Genomic DNA, 27410 nt, shown 5'->3' with positions numbered 1-27410 from the left:
GACACGGATGACCCTGCCTCCTCCTGCACTATCTCTCTCTCTCTCTGTCAGTTCTCCATTGAAGCGCACTCGATGAAATCAGACCTCCTGCCTCGTCTCAGGGACGGGCCTGCTGTCCTTTCTCAGGGAATCTTTGAGCCCTTCAGAGCAATTGGCTACATCACTAGCTCTGTTCCTTTCTCTGTTCAAAGGCTTGGCACTGAAACTTTCGTCACTGTTAGCGTCGGAAAAGCTTGGCAAATTTACAACGTACTCACTTGTCCCACCTTTTTTTTTTTTGGTGATTTTATTCAATGAAAACTAATTTTCCTATTTTTGTTTCCAATATAATTTTTTTTGGTGGCAGTGTTCTAAGCTTAATTTGGTCCTAGTTGGTAAGTGGACATCTTTTCTTACTCCTCATTTTCTTTTGGGTTATTATATAAATATAGTTTTTTTCTCATTCTTTTGTGAAAATTTGTGTGTATGAGTTTTTGGGTTTTTGTTGTATATGATTGTATGAATTAAGAGTTTTTATTAAATTTTATTTATTTATTTGTTCATTATTATTATTATTATTATTTTTTTTTTGTAAATTGTTCAGAATAAGGTGCTCATGTAATTCTTGCAAAGGTCTTAATTTGTTTTTTTTTTTTTTTTTTTTTTTTTTTGATTTAATTTTTTTAAAATATAATTTGTTATTTTTTTTGCCAATTTCTGAATACATGATTATCAAATTATGTGTCGCATTTTTGATTTCTTGCAGTAAGGCATAAAGCTAATCTGTCACATGTAACACCTGAAATTGAAGTGTTGTGTTTTATTTGCTGTTGGAAGTAATAATTTGTTAGCTGATTTATACCTGGTAGTAATTGTTGATCCTAATATTTGTTTTTTTTGGTGATTCATTAAACAAGTGACGAATTTACAAATTACAATAAGAAACGACCAACTTTTTTTATTATTATTTTTTTTTATTGTAGTTTATTTATTTTTTATTTTTTTTATTTTTATTTTTTTGTTTTTGGCAATCAAAGTGACATTTTGTTGGTCTTTACTCTCTAGGATTGTTGAAATGTTTTGGTGTTAGAGTTTAAGTAGAGTAGTGGGGCTGGTAAGAAGCGAAATTTTCTCTTGTTTAAAATAATTGAAACATGCATACTTTAAATGCTGAATAAAAAGTTAATTACTGCAGTTAACTATAGCTAATAATAAAAGCTTGGTGATAATGCACCTTCTTTTTATTTATTCACTTTCCAATTGCTTTTCATTCTAAGAAAGTTAGGGTTTTTATAATTAGTTGGAACAAAGTCAGTAGAAATAAATTTAAGCCAGGTTGAAGAGTGCAAATGACGACCAGGCCCTTATATGAATGTAGACCTTTGGATCGTATTCCAAGATATGCACCAGTATGGCCAATACTATGACTCCAACAGCTACAAGATCTGTTTGTAGTGGTTCCAGTTGTTGTTGTTTGGGGTTATAATAATTGGCGTACACATCCAAGAACTATGTAAATTTGTGTTAACCCTGTAGTATTGGCCTCCACCTCTACTTCGTGGTCACCTGGTTTTAACTTGTTACTACAATATACACATGTTGGTGCTCTTTGTCCTAACAACCTTGATTTCCTTAATCTTACACCTTACTACCTTAGTATATATTTGATGATTGGAAAAACAATAATTAAAATAACGAGTAATGTACTGGGTACCGGTCTGATTTAATTTGATTTGAAACTCAATAGAAATCAGTCAAATTGTGCTCTATCTATATTTAAACAGTGTGTGACTAAGGCTCACCAAGCTGGCATGCCTTAGTTCGAACTCTACATGTGTTTCTTGGCATCTTGCTAAGATCTATATGTTGTATTGGATTTTACATGAGCTGACTACTATTACCTTATGAAATTATCCAAAAAGAAATGAAAACTATTACTGCATAAACAGTAGGGTTTAGTTGATTTGACTGTGTGAGAGAACTTTCTTGTTCTGCATGGTAATATGAGCTGATTATTGTTAGTCTATTACTCTCGTGTGGATGAGTAGTTGAGCACCTATATTTCCAAACACCCTGCTGTATGTCGGGTGTCGTGTGTTGGATCCTTTGACAATTCAACACGCCATGACACCCAAATGTAGTAATGTTGGTGGTATTGTAGCAGGGAAGTTTTAGCTCCTCACTGATTAAAGTACCCAGTATGCATATTTTTGTACCAAAATTACATATTTTAGTACAATTTGTACCGATTTTGGTAGTTATTTGGTACTATGTGAGATTAATACGGTGAGGTGCCTCAACCGACTCTTATTGTGGCCAGATAAATGTTGTGAAAAACTCATATGTGTAATAATGGAACTAATTAGCTTTTTCTAAAGAGATTAGGCCCTTGAATGTGCTGAAGCTGTTCACAATCCTTAGTATGCCATACGCTTTTGAATCTTTGATGCTCTTGTTGGTCGCTGTCACTTTCCTGATTACTGGTTTCTAATGCTTTTCTTATCTTTTTTTAATTTTTATTTTTATTTTTATTAATGAAGGCCCTCAACTTCCAAAGAAAATCAAGGCTCTTGCTTCCTACCGTGATTATACTTTTGCCGCTTATGGGAACAAAATTGCAGTGTTTAAGCGTGCTCATCAGGTTTCTATTTTGAGGCTCTGCATTAAGTGTGTCCTTTATTATGATTCCACTTCTAAATTTGTAATTACTGTCTGGTAGTTCTCTTAGTTTAATGTTGCTGTGAGCATTAGATATGCACTTATAGCATAAGCGCACACTATGTTATGTGTATAGAGCTGTCAATTCGTTTAATCTGTTCTATTTTGAGGCTCTGCATTAAGTGTGTCCTTTGTTATGATTCCATTTCTAAATTTGTAATTACTGTCTGGTAGTTCTCTTAGTTTAATGTTGCTGTGAGCATTAGATATGCACTTATAGCATAAGCGCACACTATGTTATGTGTATAGAGCTGTCAATTCGTGTAATCTGTCTAGGTTCAAGTTCGGTCAATGTCTCCAAATCAAGTTCTGGTTTGGGTTATGACTTTTCGGTTGTAGGTCGGGTAGATTTAATTCAAATTCAGGTTGGTTTGTTTCAATTCGGGTTTGTGGTGGATTATGATAGATAAATTTAGGTTTTGTTAGTGTTGGTTAATTATTGGGTTAGATTAATTTCAGGTCAATTCATTCATAGGTTTGGGTCAACTTTGAATCCGATTATTTTTAGGGGAGTCAAGTTTGGATCGAGTTATACCACCATTAGGTCGGGTTAAGGTTGGGAAACAAGTGTGGGTTAAGTTATCGAACTACTTCACACTTTTTTACTGGAAGTATATAGATTGTTAAACTCTATAACTTTTTTATTTAAAAAAAATATATTTAAAATTTTTTATTAAGTATCACAAGTGTCATAATAATGATTATTTTACATTTACGGCGAAAAGTTGGAGCTCCAAGTGTCGCTAACTCGCTGTCTCGTGACCTAACATCTTTATATATTAGTGATTAATTATATGTTGTGATATACCAAGAGTTAATTAATGTTCGATTGATTTTATTATTTATGATTGGCAGGTTGCTACTTGGAGCTCTCATACGGCAAAGGTCAAGTTATTATATCTGTTTGGTGATCACATTTTGAGTGTTGATGTTGATCATCATTTGTTTATATGGGCCTTTAAAGGAATTGAGCAAAATTTAGAGCCAGTTAGCCATATCGTTTTGGAAGGAAATTTTTCTCCTACTTGTATTGTTCATCCAGATACTTACTTGAATAAAGTACGTACATATCCTCTTTCTTAAATTCTGTGTAGACTGCCTCTCTTTTATCCTTGTTGATATATTTAATATAGTAAGGGGCTTTTAGTATGGGTTATCAGTAAATAACTGTTGTTGTTTGTAATGCTATTTTTATTCACCCCTTTTCCCAACTCCTCTATTTTGATACCCCACGTATTTGCATTCCCTTTCACACCCATCAACACCAATGCATGTCCACCTTCCCACCATCATCACCACCACCATCCCCCAAATTGATGCCACCTTTGCTTACACCAAATTACCAACACCACCACCACCACCACCCTCACCTGTTACCCCTACCCTTATCGGTCTCCCCCAAAGCCACCACTGCCCATCCAAAAACCACCCTTACACACCTTAAATTCTCCCCTCCCACCCACCCTGAAATTGTCCTACCCCTCAAAACCACCCCAGACCTAGATTCCACAATCCATCCACCCACCCATAACCCACCCCAAACCATGGGAAATAAGCCCCATAACTACTCAAAGCAACCAACATTCCCCCAAATAAGTAAAAATGAAAACAAAACTTCATGTCATCAGTTATAGTTTTAAACAACCAACCTTTCAAACTCAATTATAACCATGGTAGTGATGGAGAGGAAAGTGAGAAGGAATGGCGGTGTGGCGGCAGGGAGGGTTGGTGACGATGGTGGGGATTGAATGTGAAGGAGGGAAGGCAGTGAGGGAAGGAGGGAGAGAGAGAATGTTTGGTGAAGGAGAAAGGAGAAAGATGCCAGTTAGTGAGGGAGGTTGGTGGTGACCGGTGAGAGGAAAAAAATGATGATGTTTAAGGAAAAAAAAAGTATCCAAAACAACACATGATATCAAAGGCAATTGTTTTCCATTCTCCTTGATTCCCTTTCTTAAACTCTTACCCTTTCCCTTTTACGAATCAAATGGTACTTGGACAATATCTTTTAATACTCATGTCTTAGTTCTGTTGGAGAGCTGATGTTCTGTATTTTATTTTTTTTCCAGGTTATTTTTGGTAGCCAAGAAGGAAATTTACAGATTTGGAATGTTAACACTAAGAAAAAACTCTATGATTTTAAGGGATGGGATTCTCCCATATCTTGTTGTGTCTCATCTCCAGCACTAGATGTTGTTGCTGTGGGTTGTGCTGATGGGAAGATCCATGTCCATAATATACGTTATGACGAAGAGCTTGTCACATTCACACATTCTATGCGAGGTGCTGTGACTGCACTATCTTTTAGCATAGGTAAGAATTATGGAATATTTGGTTACTTTTTTTTTTTTTTTTTTTTTTTATAATTTTATTTTTTTTATGTGAATGCAGCTTTAAAAAATTATAAGGTCATCCTGAATTTTTATGATCATCTATATCTTGTAAGGAAACCTTTTTAGCTAGCTTATTCATAGTTAAGTTATTGTGTGAGTTCTTTAGTCATCATTTTTTTTTCTGGGAATTTGTCTTGAACTTCTTTGACATGTCTCTTTCTTTGGTAAAGGTGGCCAATGCTACATTAAATTTCCAGTTTAATTTAACTTGTCCTTGGGCATGACAAGACGCACCAATAACGATGTCTCACTTATGTTTAGTTTGGTTAACTTGTGGAGCTTTTACAACTTTTGGTAGGTATTTGGTGCTGAAGTTATGTCATCTTATTGTCATGAATGAACTTTCCTTTACCAAACTTGTAATCATAGTTGTGGATACTAATTTGTTTTTCAATCGTAAGAAATCATGTGGCTGCAGTGTCATTCAGTGTTGTGGAAGTTTTAATTGCAGGTTTCCTATAATGCATTGTTTCTGCCAGCTGTCGAGGCATCATTATACTTATTGGGGGTTTGTTCTTGGTCTTCCCTTGATGATGTAACTCATAGTTGGCATTGCCATGTTCTTGTATTGAATATTTTTTGAGGATAACTTGTCTTCTATGGATGTACTATGTACTTTTTTTTGCCTGTTAACATTTCCCCTTATCTAAGAAAAGGCCAGCTGGCCAAGTAATCTAGATTGCTAGTGAAAGGGATATATGTATGAGATGGGTGGAGCCCATGGAGGATCTTTATAATGTGCTGCTGGGTGGGGTTAGAAGTCGTGTTTACATAATATGCACTGTCCGGATGTGCCTCTCCTAAATATAGAAGTAGACACTTGCTAGCATATTCTAGGAATGTAAGAAGAATTTGATGCATAAATATGGCTCATGGGTAGTTAGAATGTATATCTTTTATATATACACCGGTGGGGGATGCCAAGATGTGAAGTGGATGCATGACATGGTTGAAGTGTGTGTTTTCAACTCCGGGAGTATGAATGGAAGTTCACAATCATGTGAGTGGCTGCAAAAGAAATGATAGAGTTCAATTTATTTATTCGAGAATGTGATTGTCCAAATGAGGCGACATCATCAAGCAAGCTGATCATTGATCATGTTAGTCATTGAAGAAGAATGTTGGATGTGCGGGAACACTCTAAGAGATAGAATCAGAAATGAGGTCATTCGCAAGAAAGCAGGAGTGGGACCGTGGAGGGGTTAATGGAGGGAGAGGGAGACCGAAAATGACTTGGATAGAAGGAGTTTGGAAGGATATGGATTTGCAGGAAGATGAGAGAAGGAAGATTTTTGTCGATGACTACACGGAATAATCACTGTTAGTTTATGTAGTTGACCCCACTTATGAGATTAAGACTTTGATTGATTGATTGATAGTCACTGAAGAAGAATGTTGTGGTTTTATAATATTAAAACTAGTGTGTGGCCCGGCCGATGCCCCGGGTTGCTAGTTTGTAGTTGTTTAATTTGCTAATCAAATTCGACTATTTAGATAGTAATACTTGTTGGTTTTGAATTTAAGTCTTGCTATAAACATTTTTTAGTTATCAAACTCAATCATTACATAATGGAAACAAATAGTGTAATAAGACACAAATTAACTTATCTAAGTTAACTATAATTATGTTGGATAGAAAAACACTATTAATAAATGGCTAAGATGGTAAGACTCTTAACTTAAGACATTTTGGTCTTGAGTTCAAGGTATAAGCATTTTTTAGATGCAAACCTAATACATGTGAAAGTGACATGTCATGTTTATAATAACATGTGGCGCATGCTGCTGACATGTCGAACTTCAAAAAGGTGACACGTGGAACATATTCTGTTTTAGGAACGCTTTTTAATATATAAGTATAGATTTACATGTTTGTCCGAAACACGTAAAAATCTTCAATATCTTCACATGGATGTGTTTAGCCTTTTCTGCTGCTACATTTTTTTTTAATCTCAAAATTCTGTTGTTCCTTTTTGTGGGGGTTTTATTTATTTATTTATTTATTTTCTGTGCTGGTAAAGTGCCCACACCTATTGGCTGAAGACTGAACAAATCACTTGGTCTCCCCACCTTTTTTCTGACTTATTATGATTTTTTGTAAAAAGTTATTCTCCTATATTAAGGCTTGATTTTTGTAAGGCATGCGTCTTTTGCCTTACACCTAGGCTTCGAGGACCTTTTGCAACTTTTGGCTTTTACAACTATGGTGCTTTATTAGTGCTTGTCTGTAATTATAAGCCCTTGCTTTCAGCTCATGTCATGCATGGAAGAAAATCCTCAAAGTAACTAATTTCTTTTACTTGCTTGATTATTTCTGAATATTTTGCATTTGTACTTTTATGGAGAACTGAAAAGATTATGGTGCCAAAGAAAATGTGGTGATTGTAATCAACCTCTTATAAAATGTGATGAATAAATGAACTATATCATCTTTGCCCTGTTGAAATTTATTCGTAGGGCTTGCAGAAATGAATAGATAACTGCTCTAGAACTGTCTAATCCCTTTTAATAAGCAATCAACTAAGCGACTGCGTACTTCTTGTAGAAGTCTTCCTTAATAACATGTTTGCAAGCAACACCTTTTATTTCGTGCATTTCTTTGTTTTTTAATTCAATATTACCTCATAGTAACATATATTGTAATGTTGTAACATATTTTGTAATGTTTTCACGTAAACATTGCATCATTAAAAAAATTGCACTATTACAAGCCTCTTTTATTCAAAAGCTTTACGGACTTATATCTCTTTGTTTAAGGACCTTTACAGACCTTGGAATGATTGATAATTGTGCAATTTTTTTATAGTGTCATCTGTTGTAGCTACACTAGGTAGTTAAGGAAATATAGCTGTATATTTGAAGAGGCTAGTTGGTGTACTACTCAACAAATGATAGGTAACAAAGGGTTACTCGTATATTATCTTTTATTTTTTTTGATGTTAATATACAGCATCCTGTAGATTGTCCATTTAGGAAGTTGGGAAGATCCGACTGAGTTTCTTGATCTTAAAATTTGGGAGAACATGTATCGTCAACCTAATTGATAAAATCTTCCGTAGGCTCTAAAAGTTTTAGTTATCTGCTGGGAATAAAAAGCTTTATATTTAGAAGCTATCTGTTTTTATCAAGGATTGTAAAAAATTCATTAAGCTATCTTTCTGTTTAATGTATTCATTTTCTTTTCTGCGTCATTAGCTAAAACAAATTTGTGTTACAGATGGACAGCCTCTTTTAGCTTCAGGAGGCTCTTCTGGTGTCATTAGCATATGGGATCTTGAGAAAAGAAGGCTTCAGTCAGTTATAAAAGATGCTCATGACGGTGCAATTATTTCACTCCACTTCTTTGCGAATGAGCCTGTGCTGATGAGTGCTTCAGCTGACAACTCGATAAAAGTAAGATAATTTTCTAAATTTTTGACTTCTCTACATCTGGCTTTGCGTGGCTTCCTTGACTTCCTTCTACAAAAATACATTGCTTGGAAATAGTTATGTGTAAAGAACTAGGGTCTTAAATAAAACGACTCTTGGATGTTTGTAGAGATCCAGGTCATGGTCAGTCAAGCCCCTTGAACTTGATGTGCCTTATTTGTGTGTGTGTGTGTGTGTGTGTGTGTGTGTATTAGACCTGTCAATTAGGTCGATTAGGTCATGTCACTCCGGGTCACGGGTCGAGAAATGTTAAACCCTAACCCAATATTTCAGGTTTGGGTCATAAATTTTTTCCGCTAATTTTTATAAATTTCTGATTTTTCAAGCTTACTTTGCTTTTTTATTTTTCTACAATTTTTAATTGAGTATTCTCACTAATATTGGTATTATTTTTAGCCATGACATGCCTATTACATAATATAAATTTTCACCATTTCAACAAAGTACATTAATTTCTACTCATCAAAAACGATAACAAACTTAAAACTTTGAACATCACAAAATTTTAGGGAGAGACCAACATTATTATATATGTTGAGTATAATACGAAGTATCTTTCAACATAATAGACCTATCAATAAGTAGTGTGACAGACTATGGGTTATGAGGATGCAATTAGTGTTGGTCGATAGTTGGTTTTGGAGGTGATTGGTGTGGACCTAAGCAAGAGTTATACTCCCTATGAGATGGATGAATTGAGAAACAGAAATGAATGTCGGATAGTAGACAAACAATCAAATTTAATCAATAAACTAGATATTAATTTTCAAAAAAGTATATTTTTCAAACAATAAAGATAAACCCATACTATTGGGTCAACGTGTCGGGTTTGACCCAAAAATTTAAGGGTTAAACGGGTTCGGGTTAGATTGGGTTATGGGAAAAAATATTTTGTTCATGACCCACAAAAACGGGTTGAGTCGAAAATTGACAGGTCTAGTGTGTATGCCGAGGTTATGTGAAACTTAGGCCCTTCTCGAGTCTTTTTCATGTTGGCACCTGAATTGTATTGAAATTTAATGTGTCAATCCTTTTTTTCCCAATATTTTTAGATACTGTTCTAGTTTCCTTTCAATAATTTCCTCGCTCGAACATTTTTTGTTCTGTTTTGGCTGTTAACCTGCTGCAATGTATAACAATGAATAAGATTATATGTAAAATCTCGAGGTTGCTGTTGAAAGAACCTTTTAATATCTGATCCTACCTGTATTTGGATTCCGGCATTTAAATTTCGCATAATCATCATTTTTAACAATACATGGATTTTTTTTGTTTGAATCAATTACCTCTACTTAAGCAGGGCTTAAGCCTACCTTTGCCACCTCTCTTTAATCTCTCTTTAATTGTTGACACTTCACATTTGGTTTGAGGTTGACTAGAATTGGCTAGTAATGCTGCAATTACCTTCATGATTTATTTAGTTGAGAATAATCATCTTATATTGATAATACGTTTCAAATCCCTAAAAAACTAGAGTTTTATGGGAAATGTCATAATTTGAGTTACTAGATTAAAAGATTGGCCTTTTTTTTTTTATTTTTTTTAATTTTTTAATTTTTTTTTTTATTTCTCAAAATAAAAATGTGGTTAAATTTTTATATTTTATATAGGGGAAGGCTCTCGTGAGAATTTTTCTTATGTGAGAACAGGTTTTATGTTCTAAATCTTTATTCGTATGTTTTAAATTTTAAATTTGATGTTCTAAACTTTTCCTTAGGTGTTCTAAATTAAATCAAATGTTCTAATTTAGTACTCACATGTTCTAAACCATAAATTAGTAAAGTTTGATGTCATAAATTTTAAATAACTTGTTCCAAAATTTGAACTTATGTGTTCTAAATTATAAAACATGTGTTCTAAGATTTTTAATTATATGTTCCTGATTTTAAAGCGTTTGTTCTATTTTTTTACTCGTATGTTCTAAATTCTTTACTTACACTTTCTATATTCTATATCAGTTTGTTCTAAATTTTTATTTACATGTTCATAATCTTAAATCAGATGTTCTAAATTTTTACTCATATGTTTAATATTTCATAAAGCAAATTTTATAAATTTTTAATCACTTGTTCTAATTCTTAAATCAGATGTTTAATCATATTACTCACACAAATGTTCTAAATTATTACTCATATGTTTAAAATTTTAATTTGAGTCACATGTTAAAAATTTTAACAAGCATGTTCTAAATTTTTACTCACATGTTCTAAATTTTAAATAAGTTCTCATATAAGTATGAATTCTCACATATGGACCTATTCTCACCGGATCCCTCCTCTCTCTCTCTCTCTCTCTCTCTCTATATATATATATATATATATATATATATATATATATATTTATATATATATTTCTATTATTTTATCAAAAAAGAGAAAAGTAATATTGGGTAAAACAGAAAAAAATCACCCTAATATGAAAAGTGTATAATCTTTTATATACACCCAAGTGCACATATAGTTTTTACAGGAAGGTGCACATAGAGTAATAGAGGTAGGTGCACCCAAAGGTGTTTTTCTTGTTCATTTTAAATTTAGAATGAACAAAAAAAAAAAAAAAAAAAAAAAAAAAATAAAAATAAAATGAGCAGAATTACCTTTGGGTGCACCTTGCAAACAGGTGTATATAAAATTTTCACAAAGCGTGGGTATAACAAAAGAATGAGGAGGTAGTTTTTCTTCTATTACTGTTATACCTCTTTTGTAGAATTCTTTCTCTACCTTTGTAAGAATGATTCTCCATTTTAATTAATCCAAGATGCCTGTTGGCGTCACTATGTTATGTGGCTAATGTGTACAAAGATTGAGTCATTTTTTTTAGGGAACCAGATTGAGGTCATTTTTTTAGGGAACAAAGATTGAGTCATTGTAAAAGTTGTAGAAAGTCTTGCTTGTTTACTGAAAATGGACAATAGAGTGTTATTGTAGAATAATATTGTGGGTGTTGTGGCATGAACCTGATAAAATTTTATGCTGATGTTGGGGAGGGTGCAATTAAGATCTGCTTTTGATTTTCATGCTTCATTTTGAACGTATATAAGTTGTTGATTTACAGACTGTTTATTCTGCTTTAAATTCTCCGTATCTCTCATTTGCCAGATGTGGATATTCGATACTAGCGATGGGGATCCTCGTCTTTTACGACTCCGAAATGGACATAGTGCACCTCCACTTTGTATAAGGTAAAGTGTTATATAAAATAACAGTTATAGATGTTATAACTTTTCTAGAATCATTGATTTTGCACTTTATCATATGCTATTTATTTTTTGCATGCTATAATGTAGTTGTTACCTTAAAAATTCATAGTGCCCTTCACTTAGAGACTATGTTACATGGACTCGGGAACGGGTGTCGGATACGGACACGTGTCCAAGTATCCGATTCGGCCGTTTCCAATATTTTAGGACGTAGGACTTTGTCTGAAATTCGGACACGGGTTCGGGGATACGCCATTTTTAATTTTTTTAACAATAAATCTTATATTAAAAAATTATAAATTTTCAGAATTTCATTAATTTCTAAGTAAATCATGTTACTCAGTACAAGTGAAGTAGTACTATAGTGGTTTTTCAAAAAAAAAAAAAAGTAGTGGAGAATGAAGTGTGGGTGGGCCCAAAAAAGTAGATATGAATAAGGAGAACAATTCCCCACCTCACGTGATATTAATCTAATATCATATTACTAATATATAAAGCCGATTTTCAGACCACGAGATAGCGACACATGACATTCCAGATTATCGCCAAGTGTCGAGCCACATAGGTAATAAATAAATATTGTTGTGATTAGATTAGATATCACGTTAGATTAGATTTAGATTTACTTAGGATAAAAAAGTATACAAATAATAATTTATAATTCTTTTGGAAAAAAAAATTAATTTTATTGACAAAAGAATTTTACTTATAACAAAACACCACATATTACAATTAATATGAATAACCAATCAACAATAGGATTATACTCCTATACGAATAATCACATAATTATAATTATAATTATGGTTATGTATCATTAATTTTTTTTTCATGTTTTTCATATTTTGTTGTAATATTGTTTTTTCACTTAAAAAGTGTTTCAATAATTTTTGTAAAAGGTACTACTAAATATAATTCTACAATTGTTATTGTTATTGTTATTATTATTATTATTAATATTATTATTATTATTAAATATGACATAAATAAGTACACTCTCTCAAATGGGTACCCGGGGCACGTAATAGTATATAAATAAAGTAGGCATTTTTGAGAGCATTTGGCGCGCCACATAAACATAGGTATTATGTTGACCTATTAAAAATTAGATTTGTATATAATTTTAGAATTAAAAAAATCACTTGCCATTTAAGCAATAGTGGCGAATGAAATTTAGGTTTGTTGCCACGTAGATAAGAGAACGAATAGTGATTTATAAGGATTTAAATTATTTAATAACCCTCAAAATTATCTTTTTTTTTTCTTTTAAAAGTAAAGATTATATTTAGTTATTAATAATTAAATATAAAAATTTACCAAAAAAAAAAAACCGTATATGATAATTTACAAAAAAAAAATAAAAAATAAAAAAAAATGTATAATTATATGGGATGTATTTTTATCGTGTAATCATCAAAATTAAAACATAGTAATTTTGAAAAAATATAACATATATGATAATTTATATAAAAAAAAACGTATGATTATATGTGAAATATGTAATGTATAAAATATTATTAAAACATGTTATCTTACAAAAAAATAAAATATATATCATGACTACAAAGTTAAACTAAAAAATGAAATAAAGATAATCATTTTAATTATGATTTATAAGAAATCACAATTAAAAAAAAAAAAAAAAATACAATCCTTATATGATCTATGATAATTGTTGTCATTAATAACTACACTACGTAAATATAGTATAATTTTTTAAAAGTCACAATTTAAAAAACATAATCTTTTAGATAATAACTTATAAAAAAATGAGATTAGATTAAAAAAGAATGTTAAATTTTTTGTTGAAATTTAATATTATAAACCTATGCTGTACAAAAAAAAAAAAATCTAAGATTTTTTTTATCTTATTAGAAATAGACATTATTTATTTAATTCACATGCATCACCAATAAACTACACAATATTTCGTACGTAGGTAACCATTTTGGGATTTCATATTGTTACGAGTAGAAATAGTATTTATTGAACTATATCCAAGCTTCATGGCTCTACAATACCCTCTGTTTTGAGGATGAAGCGAGGAAAGGTCGTTGTCATATATCCGACACCACCAGCCATAACATAGGTGTGAAATCTACTATAACTCGAGGGATGAAATGGTGAACTGAGATACAACTAAGGCTAAAGTCGAAAAAAGAATTATCTTGCCAGCATCATTCACGGGAGACTGAATATACATGCATTAGAATTGTGTGTGTGTATTTTTTTTTTTTAAATGGATAGGCTAGAGGTGAAGGGATAGAAAATGGAAAAAAAAAAAAGCAGAGAACCTAAAATCCGTGCATCACACGGGCTTACATCTAGTATAATTTTAAATAAGAAAACAAAATGACAATGACTTTACAGCTGTGACCCACTATTCCTACTTTCTCCTTTTCTCTTTCATTTCCTGCATAAACCAGCCTTTGTACAACCCATAGTCTCTTCTTTGTGCATATCCTAACTGAAAACCCCCTATTGCTCCTATAGCCCAACCCTTATTGTGGTTCATCACTATTCCTACTTTCACCTTTTCTCTTTCATTTCCTCCATAAACCAGCCTTTGTACAACCCATAGTCTCTTCTTTGTGCATATCCTAACTGAAAACCCCCTATTGCTCCTATAGCCCATCCCTTATTGTGGTTCATCATTATTTCATGAATTGATCTCTGTCCATTTCCTAACTTAAAACACCCTGTTGCTCCTATGGCCCAATCCTTATCGTAGTTCATCTTTATTTCTGTAATTGATCTCTGCTATGTTGTACGCTACAGCATCTTACAACCCATTCTCTATCAGTCAACTATTACAGGACAGTGGCTACTAGATATCTGTACTGCTGCTTAGCTGTTCTACTTTGGTGAGAAGGGGGGGGGGGGTGTATGGAAAATTGATGACCGGGTTGCCTATATCCTTGATATTAAAGTGTCGGGGATCCTTATCTAGTGAAACCCTATGGGTTAATCAGTTGATGTGGTTTTGAATCAGCACAATGGTCACATTCATTTGATTTCCCAATTTAATAAAAGTAAAATATGGCATTATGACTAATTTAAACTTTTATGACGTTTTTTAATATGCCCAGTCTACTGTATTATTGTGCTTTATAAATTCAAACATATATCTTATTGCAGGTTTTATGCAAATGGGAGGCACATTTTATCTGCTGGCCAGGACCGAGCTTTCAGGCTTTTTTCTGTAGTCCAGGTTGATAACATCTTAACTTTTATCAGCCTGTCATTTATTCTCTTGGGTTATACTTGACTGCAGTTCGGTATTTTATTATAATGCCAATCTAAGTATGGTGCTATCATCTTCATGTAAGTAGATTAGCAATATTATTTATAGCTGTTAGTTCATCAGTTGTCGCTGTGTACAACAAGCAATTAGTCGTGAGTACTGAGTTCTTGGTAGGTTCAAAAGGACATGACAAAGCTTTACACTGTTTTTTTTTTCCAATGTAATTCCTTTCCTATATTATGCTTGGACATACAATAAGTGACAGAGGAGCACTCATAGGTGGAGTTGCTTATTATTAAAATTGCTTTTCTTGCAACTCAGAGTGGATGCTCTGTTGGCATTTTGTGGGTAAAGTTGATGCTAGATTTTTCTTTTGTTGTCTTAGGTCTAATGACAGTAGCTTTTAGGGTAAACATGCAGCAGATGTGTTCATCTTGGCTTCAATTGAGTGGATTTTATCCATTCATTGATTGTGAAATATAATAGTTGGTAGTGAGCCCATTAAACACTTTCCTTGTAGAACTGAGTGATTGGGACTTCATCTCTGTTAGATCTCTTCTATTAAGTTGGTGATTTATGCTCCAAATTTATTAGATTTAAATTGGATGTATTAGCTGAAACTGCAGCCCATCTATCATTGATTGATAAATTATTCCTAGTTTGATTCTGGTATTGTACACATGTTTGATTTGAACAATCATAGATTTTCCAATGTCTGTTTAGTAAAATCTGATCAAGACTGTTTTCTAGCATAAAAAGTTGGGTATTGCTTCTCTTTTGTAAAGTATAGTAATAGTAATAGTAATAGTAATAGTAATAGTAATAGTAATAGTAATAGTAATAGTAATAGTAATAATAATAATAATAAAAATAATAATAATAATTTGTAGGAGCTTCCTGGAAATATGTATGTTGGGGACTAGTTTTGAATTCTCTGTTTTGTTGTTCTGTCTGTATTTCCTTCTTCATAATCACCATCTTGGTGACATCATGTTTTAATTTATATAACTTTAATAGCTAAATTTTGAAATGTTGAATTGTTAACGTGAAGGAGTATTTGGGTGCTATTTAATTGGCTGCATATTTTTGTTTTGAAAGTCTTTCTGGAAGAGTTAGTGGTTGTTACCATCTATATTATGGCTTAACGTTTTGGCTATGATTAGGATCAACAAAGTAGGGAGCTTTCACAGCGTCATGTGGCTAAAAGAGCCAAGAAACTCAGGATAAAGGTATAAATGCTATTCACCTATATTGGCTTGTTTCAATTCTTCAGAATTTGTCTACATAATCTTGACTCCTATATGCTTGTTTTTTCTTTTTACTTTCTTGTTTTTAATGTTGGCTGGGGAAGATATATGAACATTTGAATATAAAAATAATGAACATTTGAATATACAGGAGAATGTTTTCTAATATGAACATTTGAATATAAAAATAATCAACAATAACAGTGACTGTAGCAACCGTTTGAAGATCTTGCCAGGGGCAATGTTTAGGGAGTTTAAGATGTATATAGCCTTTGATCTTATTAATAGGAAAAATGGCTTTATGGGAGAGACCCTCAAATACAATAGATATAAAAGTAGATTTTTGAAAGATAATTGGTAGCAATTGGGCATTTCATGATTATCTATAAAATTATTATAAATCTAAGAGACAACATGCTACCGCCATGTGTCATGTTCCTTCAATATGATTTGGCGCCACATGAACGTTATGTGTCACTTTATATGTCATCACTTATTACCCTAAAACTTTCATATGTGTAACCTTCGTATTTAACTTTTTTTTTTTTTTTATATAATGTAACTCCTAAGTAATTGCACAATAATCTACAACTTAATTTGTAAAACATTAATCACACTAATGGTTGTTGATTCCTTGGATGCTAATTTTCTAGATTTTATACCACTCAAGCATTTATAAAAAGTAATATTTAAATAAGTTGTTATTTTATCATGTAAAGTGAAATGAGTGAAAACTAGCACCCGTTAATCTTAAATTTATTATTATATTTTTTATTCACTTATAAATATTGTTGAACATTAACCTTGTAAATTTAATTATGATCAAGTTTAAGAAATTTATAGTAATTCGGGGCATCACCCGGGCCAATAAGAAGTTAGAATATGATTTGATGCTATGGACATGTACATTTGCTAAACACTATGAGCCTGTTATCACATTCCCTTTTTTTTAATGGGTTTTTTTTTTTTTTTTTTTTTTTTTTTTTTTTTTTTTTAATTATTTATTTATTTTTTTTTTTTTTTTATGTGGTTTGAATGTGTGGGCGGTAATTGTTTCTTTGTAGCTAGAGAACAATCCTTGGATGGTTATTTTGAGGGTGCCTGGTTGGCACTAATGTGAGTAAATGAGCAGAATATTAAATTGAACTTCTACAAGAATGTCAAGTTTGAATAGATTGAAATAAACGATTACTATGAATTTATGTTAAAATAGCACTAGGGACAGATCAAAAGAATAATTCCTTGCTGACTCTAGTGCTAATGAATTTTCAAACTAGCTGGGAAGGCTTTTCATTGTCAATAATTAATACCCTAGCAAAGAGACTGAGAGGTGTTTGCTATGTCTTGTTGCACACCTATCATACTTCAGTGATTCAGGAAGATATGAATATTGTCTTCTTCTAGGATCAACAAGAAAGAAGTGCTTAACATGCGTGAGTGCATGACTCTAAATACAATGCAAAAACGGTAGATTTTAACAACATAACATGTAATCTCCTGCCCCACTTTGCAGTTGTACATCTTGTAGAAATTAGCAGGTCATATCTGCAAAGGCTGTCCCTTGTACAAGTCTGCCCATCTAATTTTAATTGGTTAAATGTGTGAATAATTTATTCCACTCCTTGTTAAAAATACGTTTATTTAACTTAATACTTCATTGGAAAAGTTTGTAATGTAAGAGTTTACCATGTTTGTCCAACGTTCATGTATGCATTAAAATTACCCAAGCTAGTTCAGGTGCCGACACAGGATATGGGTTAGACCCGGCAAACAAATCAAGAGGAAGGTCTGAGAATCTATCATTGGTTTTGAAAAACCTTGAAATCTGAAATTTGTGGGAAGGAGGGAGGGGGAGAGAGAGAAACACTTTACTCATGTGTTTGTACTTTAACTATTTATCTGGGAACACATTTCTTTTGATAAAAAAAGTCCTCCTTTTTCTCTTTAATTGTTTGTGTATTTTATATGTTTTGTAGTAGCTTTTGTGTAATGCAAGTTTTATTAACTAAAGTAAATTTGGAAGTCTACTAATCGTGTCCTAAATCCTCAATTCTAGAATGTCTGACCCTCGGATCCACACCCAAGTTAAATTTGACATCCAAAGTTCATTTCTTTAAATTTAAAGATATTATTTTTGCTCTAATTATTGATTTTGATTATATGCTTGCATATGATATATAATGTATATTGCGTTCACGCTTCATTTTGTTTTGTACTGTCTTGGTAGGAGGAGGATGTAAAGCTGAAGCCTGTTGTTGCATTTGATTGTGGTAAGTTGCTCTCTCTCTCTCTCTCTCTCTCTCTCTCTCTCTCTCTCTCTCTTTCTCTCTCTCTCTCTCTCTCTTTCTTGTAGAAAATCAATCGATACATGCATCTCTTTTCAAGTCCAACTTATTATAGAGATTAGTGAAGATGGTATTAATTCTATTTTCTGATAATTTTTCACTAATTGCCCCCTTATTACTTTCTGCCCTCATCGGGCTACAGGTTTCTGATGTTAGTAAAATATGATTAAAGGCTTAAGGCTAGTATATGAATGATGTAAAAGTCTAAGTTGCAACTAGTAAAATCTTAGGAACTGTATAGATTTTGCTTTCTGTTATTTATTAATTAATGTTGAAAATTTAGAAGCTTGCTGCTCTTCAAATCTCAATGTGTTAATAATACATTGTTACATGCCCCTTGTCTTTTAAATGATTATCTTGTTTGCTAATTTTGCTTGGTTTGAGTCTTTATTACTGGGTTCAAGACTACAAGGAACTGGTTTGAGTCTATAAATGCTGGGTACAAGAAATTGTTTGTGGATGAATCCTTTTATGACAAATGACTAGTATAGTATATATTAATTTCGCAAATTATGATAATTTTGTTCATTATTGGACTAACTTTTTGGCGCAACTATTGTGTGATTGTCTATAATTTGTAACAGGTAGTTTTAAAATCATTACTTTACCTGACAAGTTACTTTTTTTGTATTTGGTGATTGGATCACAGAGTATGTTTGAGTATATGAGATTTGATATTTGTTAATTGTCAGTGTTTTATATCTTTTGTCTATCTACTGGTGTATCTGAAGATTCTGAACTCCACATGGCTTATAATCGTGGTGTCCACACTGGCTTGTTTGTATATTACTGCTATGTTCATATTGTTATTCATGTTGCTAAAACTACTATTCAGCTGATATTAGGGAGCGTGATTGGTGCAATGTGGTTACTTGTCATGTGGACACAGCTGAGGCATATGTGTGGAGACTGCAGAATTTTGTACTTGGAGAGCACATACTGAATCCTTCTGAAGAAAATCGTACTCCAGTTAAGGTAATGAGATTGTGCTCCCCTCATCACACACACAATCACACGTTGAAAAGTGGATTGCATTACAAGAGGGTAAATTGGATCATATTACTATGAGAGTATACTGTGTCTGTGTTTTTTTTATTTTATTTTTTTTTATTTTTTTTATTATTTTTTTTTTTTATAGATGCATCACTTGCTACATTTAGTTTTTTGTTTTTTTGAATTTTAAAATTTAAATTTTTTTATTCACTTATATATTTGTTAACTTTATGCCATATTTTATTATTTCTGTGTCTTCCCCAAAACCCCACTCAAAATGATTTATTATATTTCTTTCTTTCATTGTCCTTAATAAAAAAAAAATTGCTCTCTGTCACATACTATCTCTTTTATGGTCCCTATTAAGTATTAACCTTTCAATGAAATTAATTAATCATTCATTTGCCCACTTGCATAATATAATATTAGAGCAAATCAACTCTCCTAAAAATTTGTTTAAATGCAAGTGATGCACTTTTTTTTTTTTTTTTTTTTGGTGTTATTTATTTTTTTTATAAATTTTTTTTGTTTTAAACCTTGCGACACACTTTTGGGTGTCATTGACCTTCTTCATTACATGGAAAGTTTGACTAATAAGTAATTGTTGATTTGGGTTGGTGGTGGTGGTGGTGGTGGGGGGGGGGGGGTGGTGTTCAGGCTTTCAGTGATACTTGAAAATATGGTGGATGTTGTTTCTTTCATTTGATGCATCTCCAACTGATGCTTGAAAGTCTTCTGTTGTTCCTGATGGAGACAAGGGTAATACAGAAAACTGAGAAGAGTTAATTTTATCATATGATACACCTGTGTGGAATGGCTTTGTGAATGGATTCTACTATGAAAATGCTGGTGTTATGGTATTTTATGAGCTGTGCTGAATTACTGTTATCTTGGATAAACTATGTATGCTTTCTTCAGTTTTCTTAAAATGTTTCTAATTTTCAACTAGCTCTTTGTCTTCCATCCTTTGCTATCTCGCTTGTTCTTTGGAAGTATCCAGTGACATTTAAAAAAAAATCTTCAGGCTTGCACTATCAGTGCATGTGGAAACTTTGCTATTCTTGGGACAGCAGGTGGTTGGATTGAGCGATTTAATCTCCAATCTGGGATGAGCCGAGGTAGTTACTTGGATAAGTCTGAAAGAAGGAGCTGTGGCCATTTTGGAGAAGTTGTTGGAGTAGCCTGTGATTCAACCAATACATTGATGATAAGTGCAGGATATCGTGGTGATATAAAGGTATATATACTTCTTCAATTGTAGTTTTTATATAACTTCCAATAGGCACCAGATTATGCCGAAAAAGTACCTTTACCTGAAACTGATTAGGTTGGTCCTATTTGATAAATTTTGGTCATTCCTTGTTTGCAAAATTTTCCTTTTTTAAAAAACTGAAGAACTTTTCACATTGGATGGCTTTGCATGATATTAGCAACCATATTTCTTTGGTTGAGTTTTTCTGTGAATGCATATATTTATTCCTTATATTGTGCACTGGTTTTGTTTTATTAGCTGTTTCTTAGCTTCCAATACTAGGCGTTCATCCATGTTCTGGCCTTGTAATTAAAGTTAACACCATCTTCTTATCTCTCTAAGTTGAATTTTGCTGAACTTTCTCCTCTTTTTTTGAGTTGAGAGAGGGAGGGAGAGAGGGAGAGAGAGAAAGAGAAAAAATATATCGTATTGAATTCAGAATCTGGATACAATTGAGAGAGGGGATTGGGATTGGGATTGGGCTTGGGCTTGGGCTTGTGAGACAGTTTCCACTTGAAAAAAAAATATATCGTATTGAATTCAGAATCTGGTTACAATTGTTATAGAGGGGCCAGGGAGACTGAATGATGCAATCACAGAAAATGGCCGCGATAGGCAATGGTCTAGAAGTGAAATGCCTTTAGAAGTGAGATGATCATCATGTTTATGAATGGCTAGCCTTTAAACGCCATGTGATGCATGGGGCTAAATCTATGGAGAAAAAGAATATAAAACTATGTTCGGCTTAAGGTATCCTTTTTCTTAGCTGTACTGGTTGCATGACGTATGGATCTAATTTAAAGCGATATGTGGCCAAAATTTATTAATTATAATTTAATCCCGGATATGGCCAAAGTTATGCTCTCTTCAATCTTGTTTCTTATTTCGAATCGGGAAGTAAATAAGGAAATAGAATCTTTATGAGAGAGAAATATATAATATTGATTCCAAATTTTACACACTTTTCAAAAAAAAAAAAAAAAAAGATAAAGAGAGAAAGAAAAAAGACAAGGTAATTAATGTGGCAATTGCGAAGAAGAATGATGATTAATGTCGAGAGATATGTGTCATATGTTTTGATTGATGTGGAACAATAGTGAACAAACTAATAAGAACAAGAAAACAGTAAAGAAGATAAACAAAGAACACCATGATTTATGTGGTTCGGTAAACTAGACCTACTCCTTCAGCGGGGGATTTTAGAGTTTTTGATCACTTTAATGGAGAAAACAAGAGGAACATACAAGGAATCCTAATAATTAAACGGCTTAAAGATGTAAAGGTGTTAATAATAGGGGTGAGCGAAAAATCAGGGTACCCTGAATTGGAACCGAAACCTGTTAGGAACCGCAGGTTCTGGAACCGGAACTTGTACAAGAGGTTCCGGTTCCCGGTAGCAAATTGGAGAACCTGTTGTAACAGGTTCCGGATCAGGTTCTCAATTTTTTGGAACCGGAACCTGTAGGGTACCTGTACCTGATAAAAATATCACTTAATTTTTAAATATACACTAATTTGTACTCAATTTTTAAATAATATATATCAAAATTGCAATTATAAAAATATATATATATATATATATATATATATATATATATATATATATATATATATATATATATATATATATATATATATATATATTAAATTTGTAAGACAACTATTATTAGTTGTCTTATTTGCGAGCTGTAAACATTATAAATTAGTGACTAACCAGCTTTTTATTAAAAAATCTACAAAAAGTTAGTGAGTATCTTATAATACAGGGTACTCTGTAGGTTCCGTTTCCGTTTCCCAATTTCTAGGAACCTGTTCAACAGGTTCAGGTTCCGGTTCCCATTTTGAGGAACCTGTTGCAATAGGTTCCGGTTCCCGTTCCTGGAATTTTTACAGGGTACCCTGTTATGCTCACCCCTAGTTAACAATATGATCATTCAATGGTATTATTTGTGTTAACAATATGATCATTCAATGGTTTAAAGTAGGCATCCTTGAAACAGAGCTATTTGCCTCAAAGGGTCCCTGCAATCATATTTGTTATACTTCACATCAATTTTCATATCTGTGTTGGCTATTGTTATGCGGAAAGGTTTTCTTCAGCAATGATACGTATGTCATTTTCTTGCTTTCTACTGTGATGATTTGGGTTCTGCTTTAATTTTCTTAAAGGATTGTGTTGCAGGTATGGAATTTCAGGGGACGTGAGCTGAACTCCAGATGGGAAGTGGGATGTCCTGTGGTGAAGATAGTGTATCATAGACCCAACGGTAATTGTACATTTGTTTCTCTTAATTACTTATAACAACTGTAATTTTTGTTTTTCATTCCTGTACGTATATTCATTGAATTTGATTGTAGCATTTCAATTCTTTCAGGGTTGTTAGCTACTGTTGCTGATGATCTAGTGATCCGTATATATGATGTTGTGGCTCTAAGGATGGTCCGGAAATTTGAAGGCCATAATGACCGTGTTACTGATTTGTGCTTTAGTGAGGATGGCAAATGGCTTTTATCGTCTAGCATGGATGGAACACTTAGAATTTGGGATGTTATTCTAGCTAGACAAATAGACGCAGTTCGGGTTGATGTGGCTATCACTGCACTGTCTTTGTCACCCAATATGGATGTTCTAGCAACTACTCATGTTGATCAAAATGGAGTCTACCTATGGTAAGAGGAGATGTCTTCCTTTTATATGTCCACGTATGAAACTAACTGTGGATAATTATGGCCTTGCTACACTGTTCACTGGTTTACTTGACCTAGACTCCTAGGTAAAAATTATTAAGCCTTGATTAGTAAATAATAGAGTATGTGATTACTAGGTGGAAAAGAGAGTGGGGATGATTACTAATTCACCATATCACCACCACCACCCACTCCACCACCCACCAGTCACCCACTTGTACCCCACCCTAACCACTGAAACAACTTGAAACCCCAATTACACCTACCCCACCTTCGCCGAGATCCCAAAACCCACTTCTTACTCAATCGGAACCCCATTAGAAATCCCAAAGCCCACCATCCCACCCACCACACACCAACCAGAGATGATGAGATCATTGTCTTGCATCTTGAATTCGAACATTTTCAGTCAAAAATTAACCCTAATTTTTTCCCCACTTTGATATTTTAGATGTAAAACTTAAGTTTAATTTGATTGAAGTTAAACACTAAAAAAACTCTATGAGAATTGTTCGAAAATAGCTGGAGCGTGAAACTCTGGCGACAAACGACCACCGTAAGCTGGTGACTGCACCAATGTGAGTTGACCTTGTGGGACGAGTGGGTTCTAGCACATTGACAAGGGTGGTTTCAAATGGGCGGCAAATCAAACACCGCAAAGAGTTGTGGGCTAGGGTACAGTGCAATTGAAATTTGCCATGGCTTTATGAGATTTGCAGGTTGGGGGGGGGGGGGATATGGCGGTGGTGGTGGTTGTTAGGGTTAATAGATATGCTGGTTGTGGTGTGGTGGTTGTGAGAGAAAAGTGAAGATAGAGAAAAGTGGTGGTGGTGGTGGCAGCTGAAAGGGAGGAGAGAGAAGATGTGGTGGTGGTGTCTTGGAAGGAGGAAAGAAAGAACGTGGATCAAGTATATGTGTAGTTTCCATATCTGGTATATGTTGCAAGTAGTATGACCAATGAGCTGCTTCAATTAGCTTTAATTTTCTCTACCAATTACCTATCATTTACTTTGGTTATTTGACAAAGTTCAAGGCTTCTAGTATATGTTGAAAATAAAAAGAAACGGAGGTAGTATGACCAATGTGCTGCTCCAGTTAGCTTTACCATTTTTTTCTCAACCAATTGAAAAGCCATTTACCAATCATTTATTTTGGTTATATGATAAAGTTAAAAGCTAAAAGCCAAATTCAGTCTAAAAGCTTCTTAAAAATATTTGCAAAAAAAGGTCTATGGGAATGCAAGGTCTAATAAGAACATTGTGGAAAGCAGGGGATGTTATTGTACAGTTCTTATTAAAAATTGCTGTCATGGCCAATCATTTGTTTTGGTGACATCTTTCTACGTGTGTTACAGGGTGAATCAGGCAATGTTCACAGGTTCATCTAGTATTGATTCTTATGCTAGTGGGAATGCCATTCGATGTGTCAATTTGCCATCTATTAGTGCAGCTGAGGGAAATAAAGTGACTGATTTTGAGAAAAGAAATACCGACTATATACATGTTAAAGAGACTGGCATAATGCAATTCGACCAGAAAATTCCTGATTTGATTACACTTTCGCTCTTACCCAAGACCCAGTGGCAAAGCCTGATAAATCTGGACATTATAAAGGTTCTTTTTCTCCCTTCTAAATAACACTACTAATAAACAATTCTGGAAAAAACTTAAAGAGATGTTGATTTGTCATGATGCTTATTATATGATTACTAAGTATCTTGTGCTAATGTAAATCATTTGCGTTTTCCAGGTTCGAAATAAGCCCATTGACCCTCCTAAGAAGCCTGAAAAAGCACCATTCTTTTTACCTTCAGTTCCATCTCTTTCAGGAGACATAATGTTTAAGCCTAGTGAGGAGATAAATGAAGAGTTGAAGGATGGAGGTGCTGAGCAAAATTCTGATTATATGACTAATTTACTAGCATCGCCATTTTTGCAAGTGCTTCAGTTTGCAGTAGAATCCAAAAATTGTAAGTTTTTACTCTTAATTGGCCTATTGCAGTACAAAGGTTGCTTTTATACCTCTGAGGAAGAGAGGAAAGTATCATTGAAGTACACCCTTAAAATATTTTATCTTCTATATCTACTCTTTCTAAATACAAAGAAATTGTACAGTACTGTTTTCACCCAAGATTTAGCAGTTAACACCTTCATATGATGTGTGGATCCAACTTCAAATTGTCGATCAAAGTGAAGTTTCAATGCATTGATGGCCACTTCCAGGCATTTTGTTTCTTTTTTTGGTCTAAGTTGATTGTTATGCCCTGTATACAACAACCCCTCTCTAAAAAGCTGAGATGGGAAGTTAAAAAGATAGTTACCCAGAAAATAAAAATATATGAAGTAAAAAAAGGTGATCTTGTACAATTTTATCCCTGGTCTAACAAGGAAACTAAAAATGAGCCATCTAGCTATTTCGTTAAATGTTTTTTCATGATATGCAGAGTATATCTAGATATCTAGTTACATATCTATGTGTGTGCTTGGGTAGAATCAAATTATTACTATCCTTGGAGGACTTTGTCATCTAATCAGGATATTCTTGCAGTTTCAGCATTTACCGATTATATTAAAGGTCTGTCTCCATCTTCTTTGGATATGGAGCTTCGGATGATTCAAATGATAGATGATGATGATGAGTCCCCAGGGCTCAGTGAAAGACCAGAATTGCTCTCACTAGACATGCTTTTGGATTACTTCATTCACGAAATATCTTGCAGAAACAACTTTGAGTTTGTGCAGGCTGTTGTGAGATTGTTTCTAAAGGTTGGTTCCTGTCTTGGCTGATTTTATTTATCCTTGCATCTTATGTGTTTTACTGTTATTTATCAGTTTCGTATACGTGGTTCCTTAGCAAATTGACGACGTAGTGTGTAGTAAATGGCCATGATCACTTCAGCTTTAGTCCTCAGCTGATTATGATAATTTAAGTTAATTTTGCTGAATGTAATTTAAATAGGCTGAGAACAGATCCAAAGTATCCCCGTCCACCTTCCATTACACACACACACACACACACACACACACACACTCAGCAATATATTGACGTAGTTTGGAGCAAATAGCCATGATCATTTTGTTGTCCTCAGACAATTAATGTTGAATTTAACTTAATTTTTGATGACAGTAAGCCTATTTTTGCTGATGGACATAGCCAAAGCATCCTCCACACCCCCAACCCCACAATTTTTTTTTTTTTAATTTTTTTACGAAAAAAAGAGAGAAGTATATATTTATGGGATCTTTGCTTGATGTACTAGTTTGTTTTGAATGAAGAAGCAAAATTTTTTGGTTCACAGCGAAATCCAACAGAAAACCTTAAGATAGTAGCAAAACTTCAATATGTTTGTTTCAGTTTTCTTGTCATCTATAGTGATGGGAGATAAAAGGCTTGTTGATGTAGATTTGGTTTGAAAGTTTTCATGATATTTTCTTTGCAGATTCATGGGGAAACAGTGAGATGTCAGTCACAACTACAGGAGAAAGCACAAAAGTTGTTAAAAACCCAGTGTGCAGTGTGGCAGCAAGTAGATAAATTGTTTCAGAATGCTCGATGTATGGTTGCATTCCTTAGCAATTCACAGTTTTGAGGTTGCTAGAATTACAGTTTTGAGGTTACTAGAATCAGGTTATTTTTCAGTCTACAATTTTGAGGCTAACAAAATTAGAGTATTTAGTTCTTCTGTGGTTTAAGGCTTGTAATTTTATGGTGGAAGTCAACTGCCATAATATGTCCATAGAAGGGTGGCAATATCATAGCAATCTCATTGTCTCGGAAACTCTAATTGTATTATGTGAGATCTGCCTGATAGAAATCTGCTTTGTAGTGGCAACAAGATGTATGTAAAAGCTAATTTGATTAACAGTTTTGAATATGCAAATTTTGTGCTATTGCAATTTGTTAGCTCTCTAGTTGATTCGACTTTA

At 33.3% G+C, this 27410-nt stretch overlaps 1 protein-coding gene across 2 annotated transcripts; it reads left to right on the top strand.

Moving 5' to 3' along the window:
• LOC145617671 (U3 small nucleolar RNA-associated protein 21 homolog) lies at positions 1-27410 on the top strand. Of its 2 annotated transcripts, none has more exons than XM_081672402.1 (18): positions 1-249; positions 347-374; positions 2520-2620; positions 3553-3582; positions 4764-5007; positions 8305-8480; positions 11615-11697; positions 14854-14926; positions 16123-16188; positions 18434-18476; positions 19387-19526; positions 20569-20781; positions 22979-23063; positions 23172-23466; positions 24839-25097; positions 25234-25453; positions 26032-26249; positions 26924-27410. In XM_081672402.1, exons 1-18 carry the CDS (start codon positions 73-75, stop codon positions 27071-27073), a joined length of 2601 nt encoding a protein of 866 aa, XP_081528528.1. In that variant the 5' UTR covers positions 1-72; the 3' UTR covers positions 27074-27410. The 2 variants fall into 2 exon arrangements, with proteins under 2 accessions (XP_081528528.1, XP_081528527.1); XM_081672401.1 differs by having other exon boundaries at positions 3553-3756.

Source organism: Chenopodium album, chromosome 26 (assembly GCF_948465745.1).
Source record: "Chenopodium album chromosome 26, dcCheAlbu1.1, whole genome shotgun sequence".
Lineage (NCBI taxonomy): Eukaryota > Viridiplantae > Streptophyta > Magnoliopsida > Caryophyllales > Amaranthaceae > Chenopodium > Chenopodium album.
The sequence above is the reverse complement of the archived record's forward strand: the minus strand, read 5'-3'. Positions and strand labels throughout refer to the sequence as shown.

Coding starts and splice junctions, on each gene's coding strand:
- LOC145617671 (XM_081672401.1), top strand. CDS start 73: ATGAAATCAGACCTCCTGCCTCGTCTCAGGGACGGGCCTGCTGTCCTT. Junction 2,621..3,552: donor TGTTTAAGCGTGCTCATCAG/GTTTCTATTTTG, acceptor TATGATTGGCAG/GTTGCTACTTGGAGCTCTCA. Junction 25,098..25,233: donor TAAATCTGGACATTATAAAG/GTTCTTTTTCTC, acceptor TGCGTTTTCCAG/GTTCGAAATAAGCCCATTGA.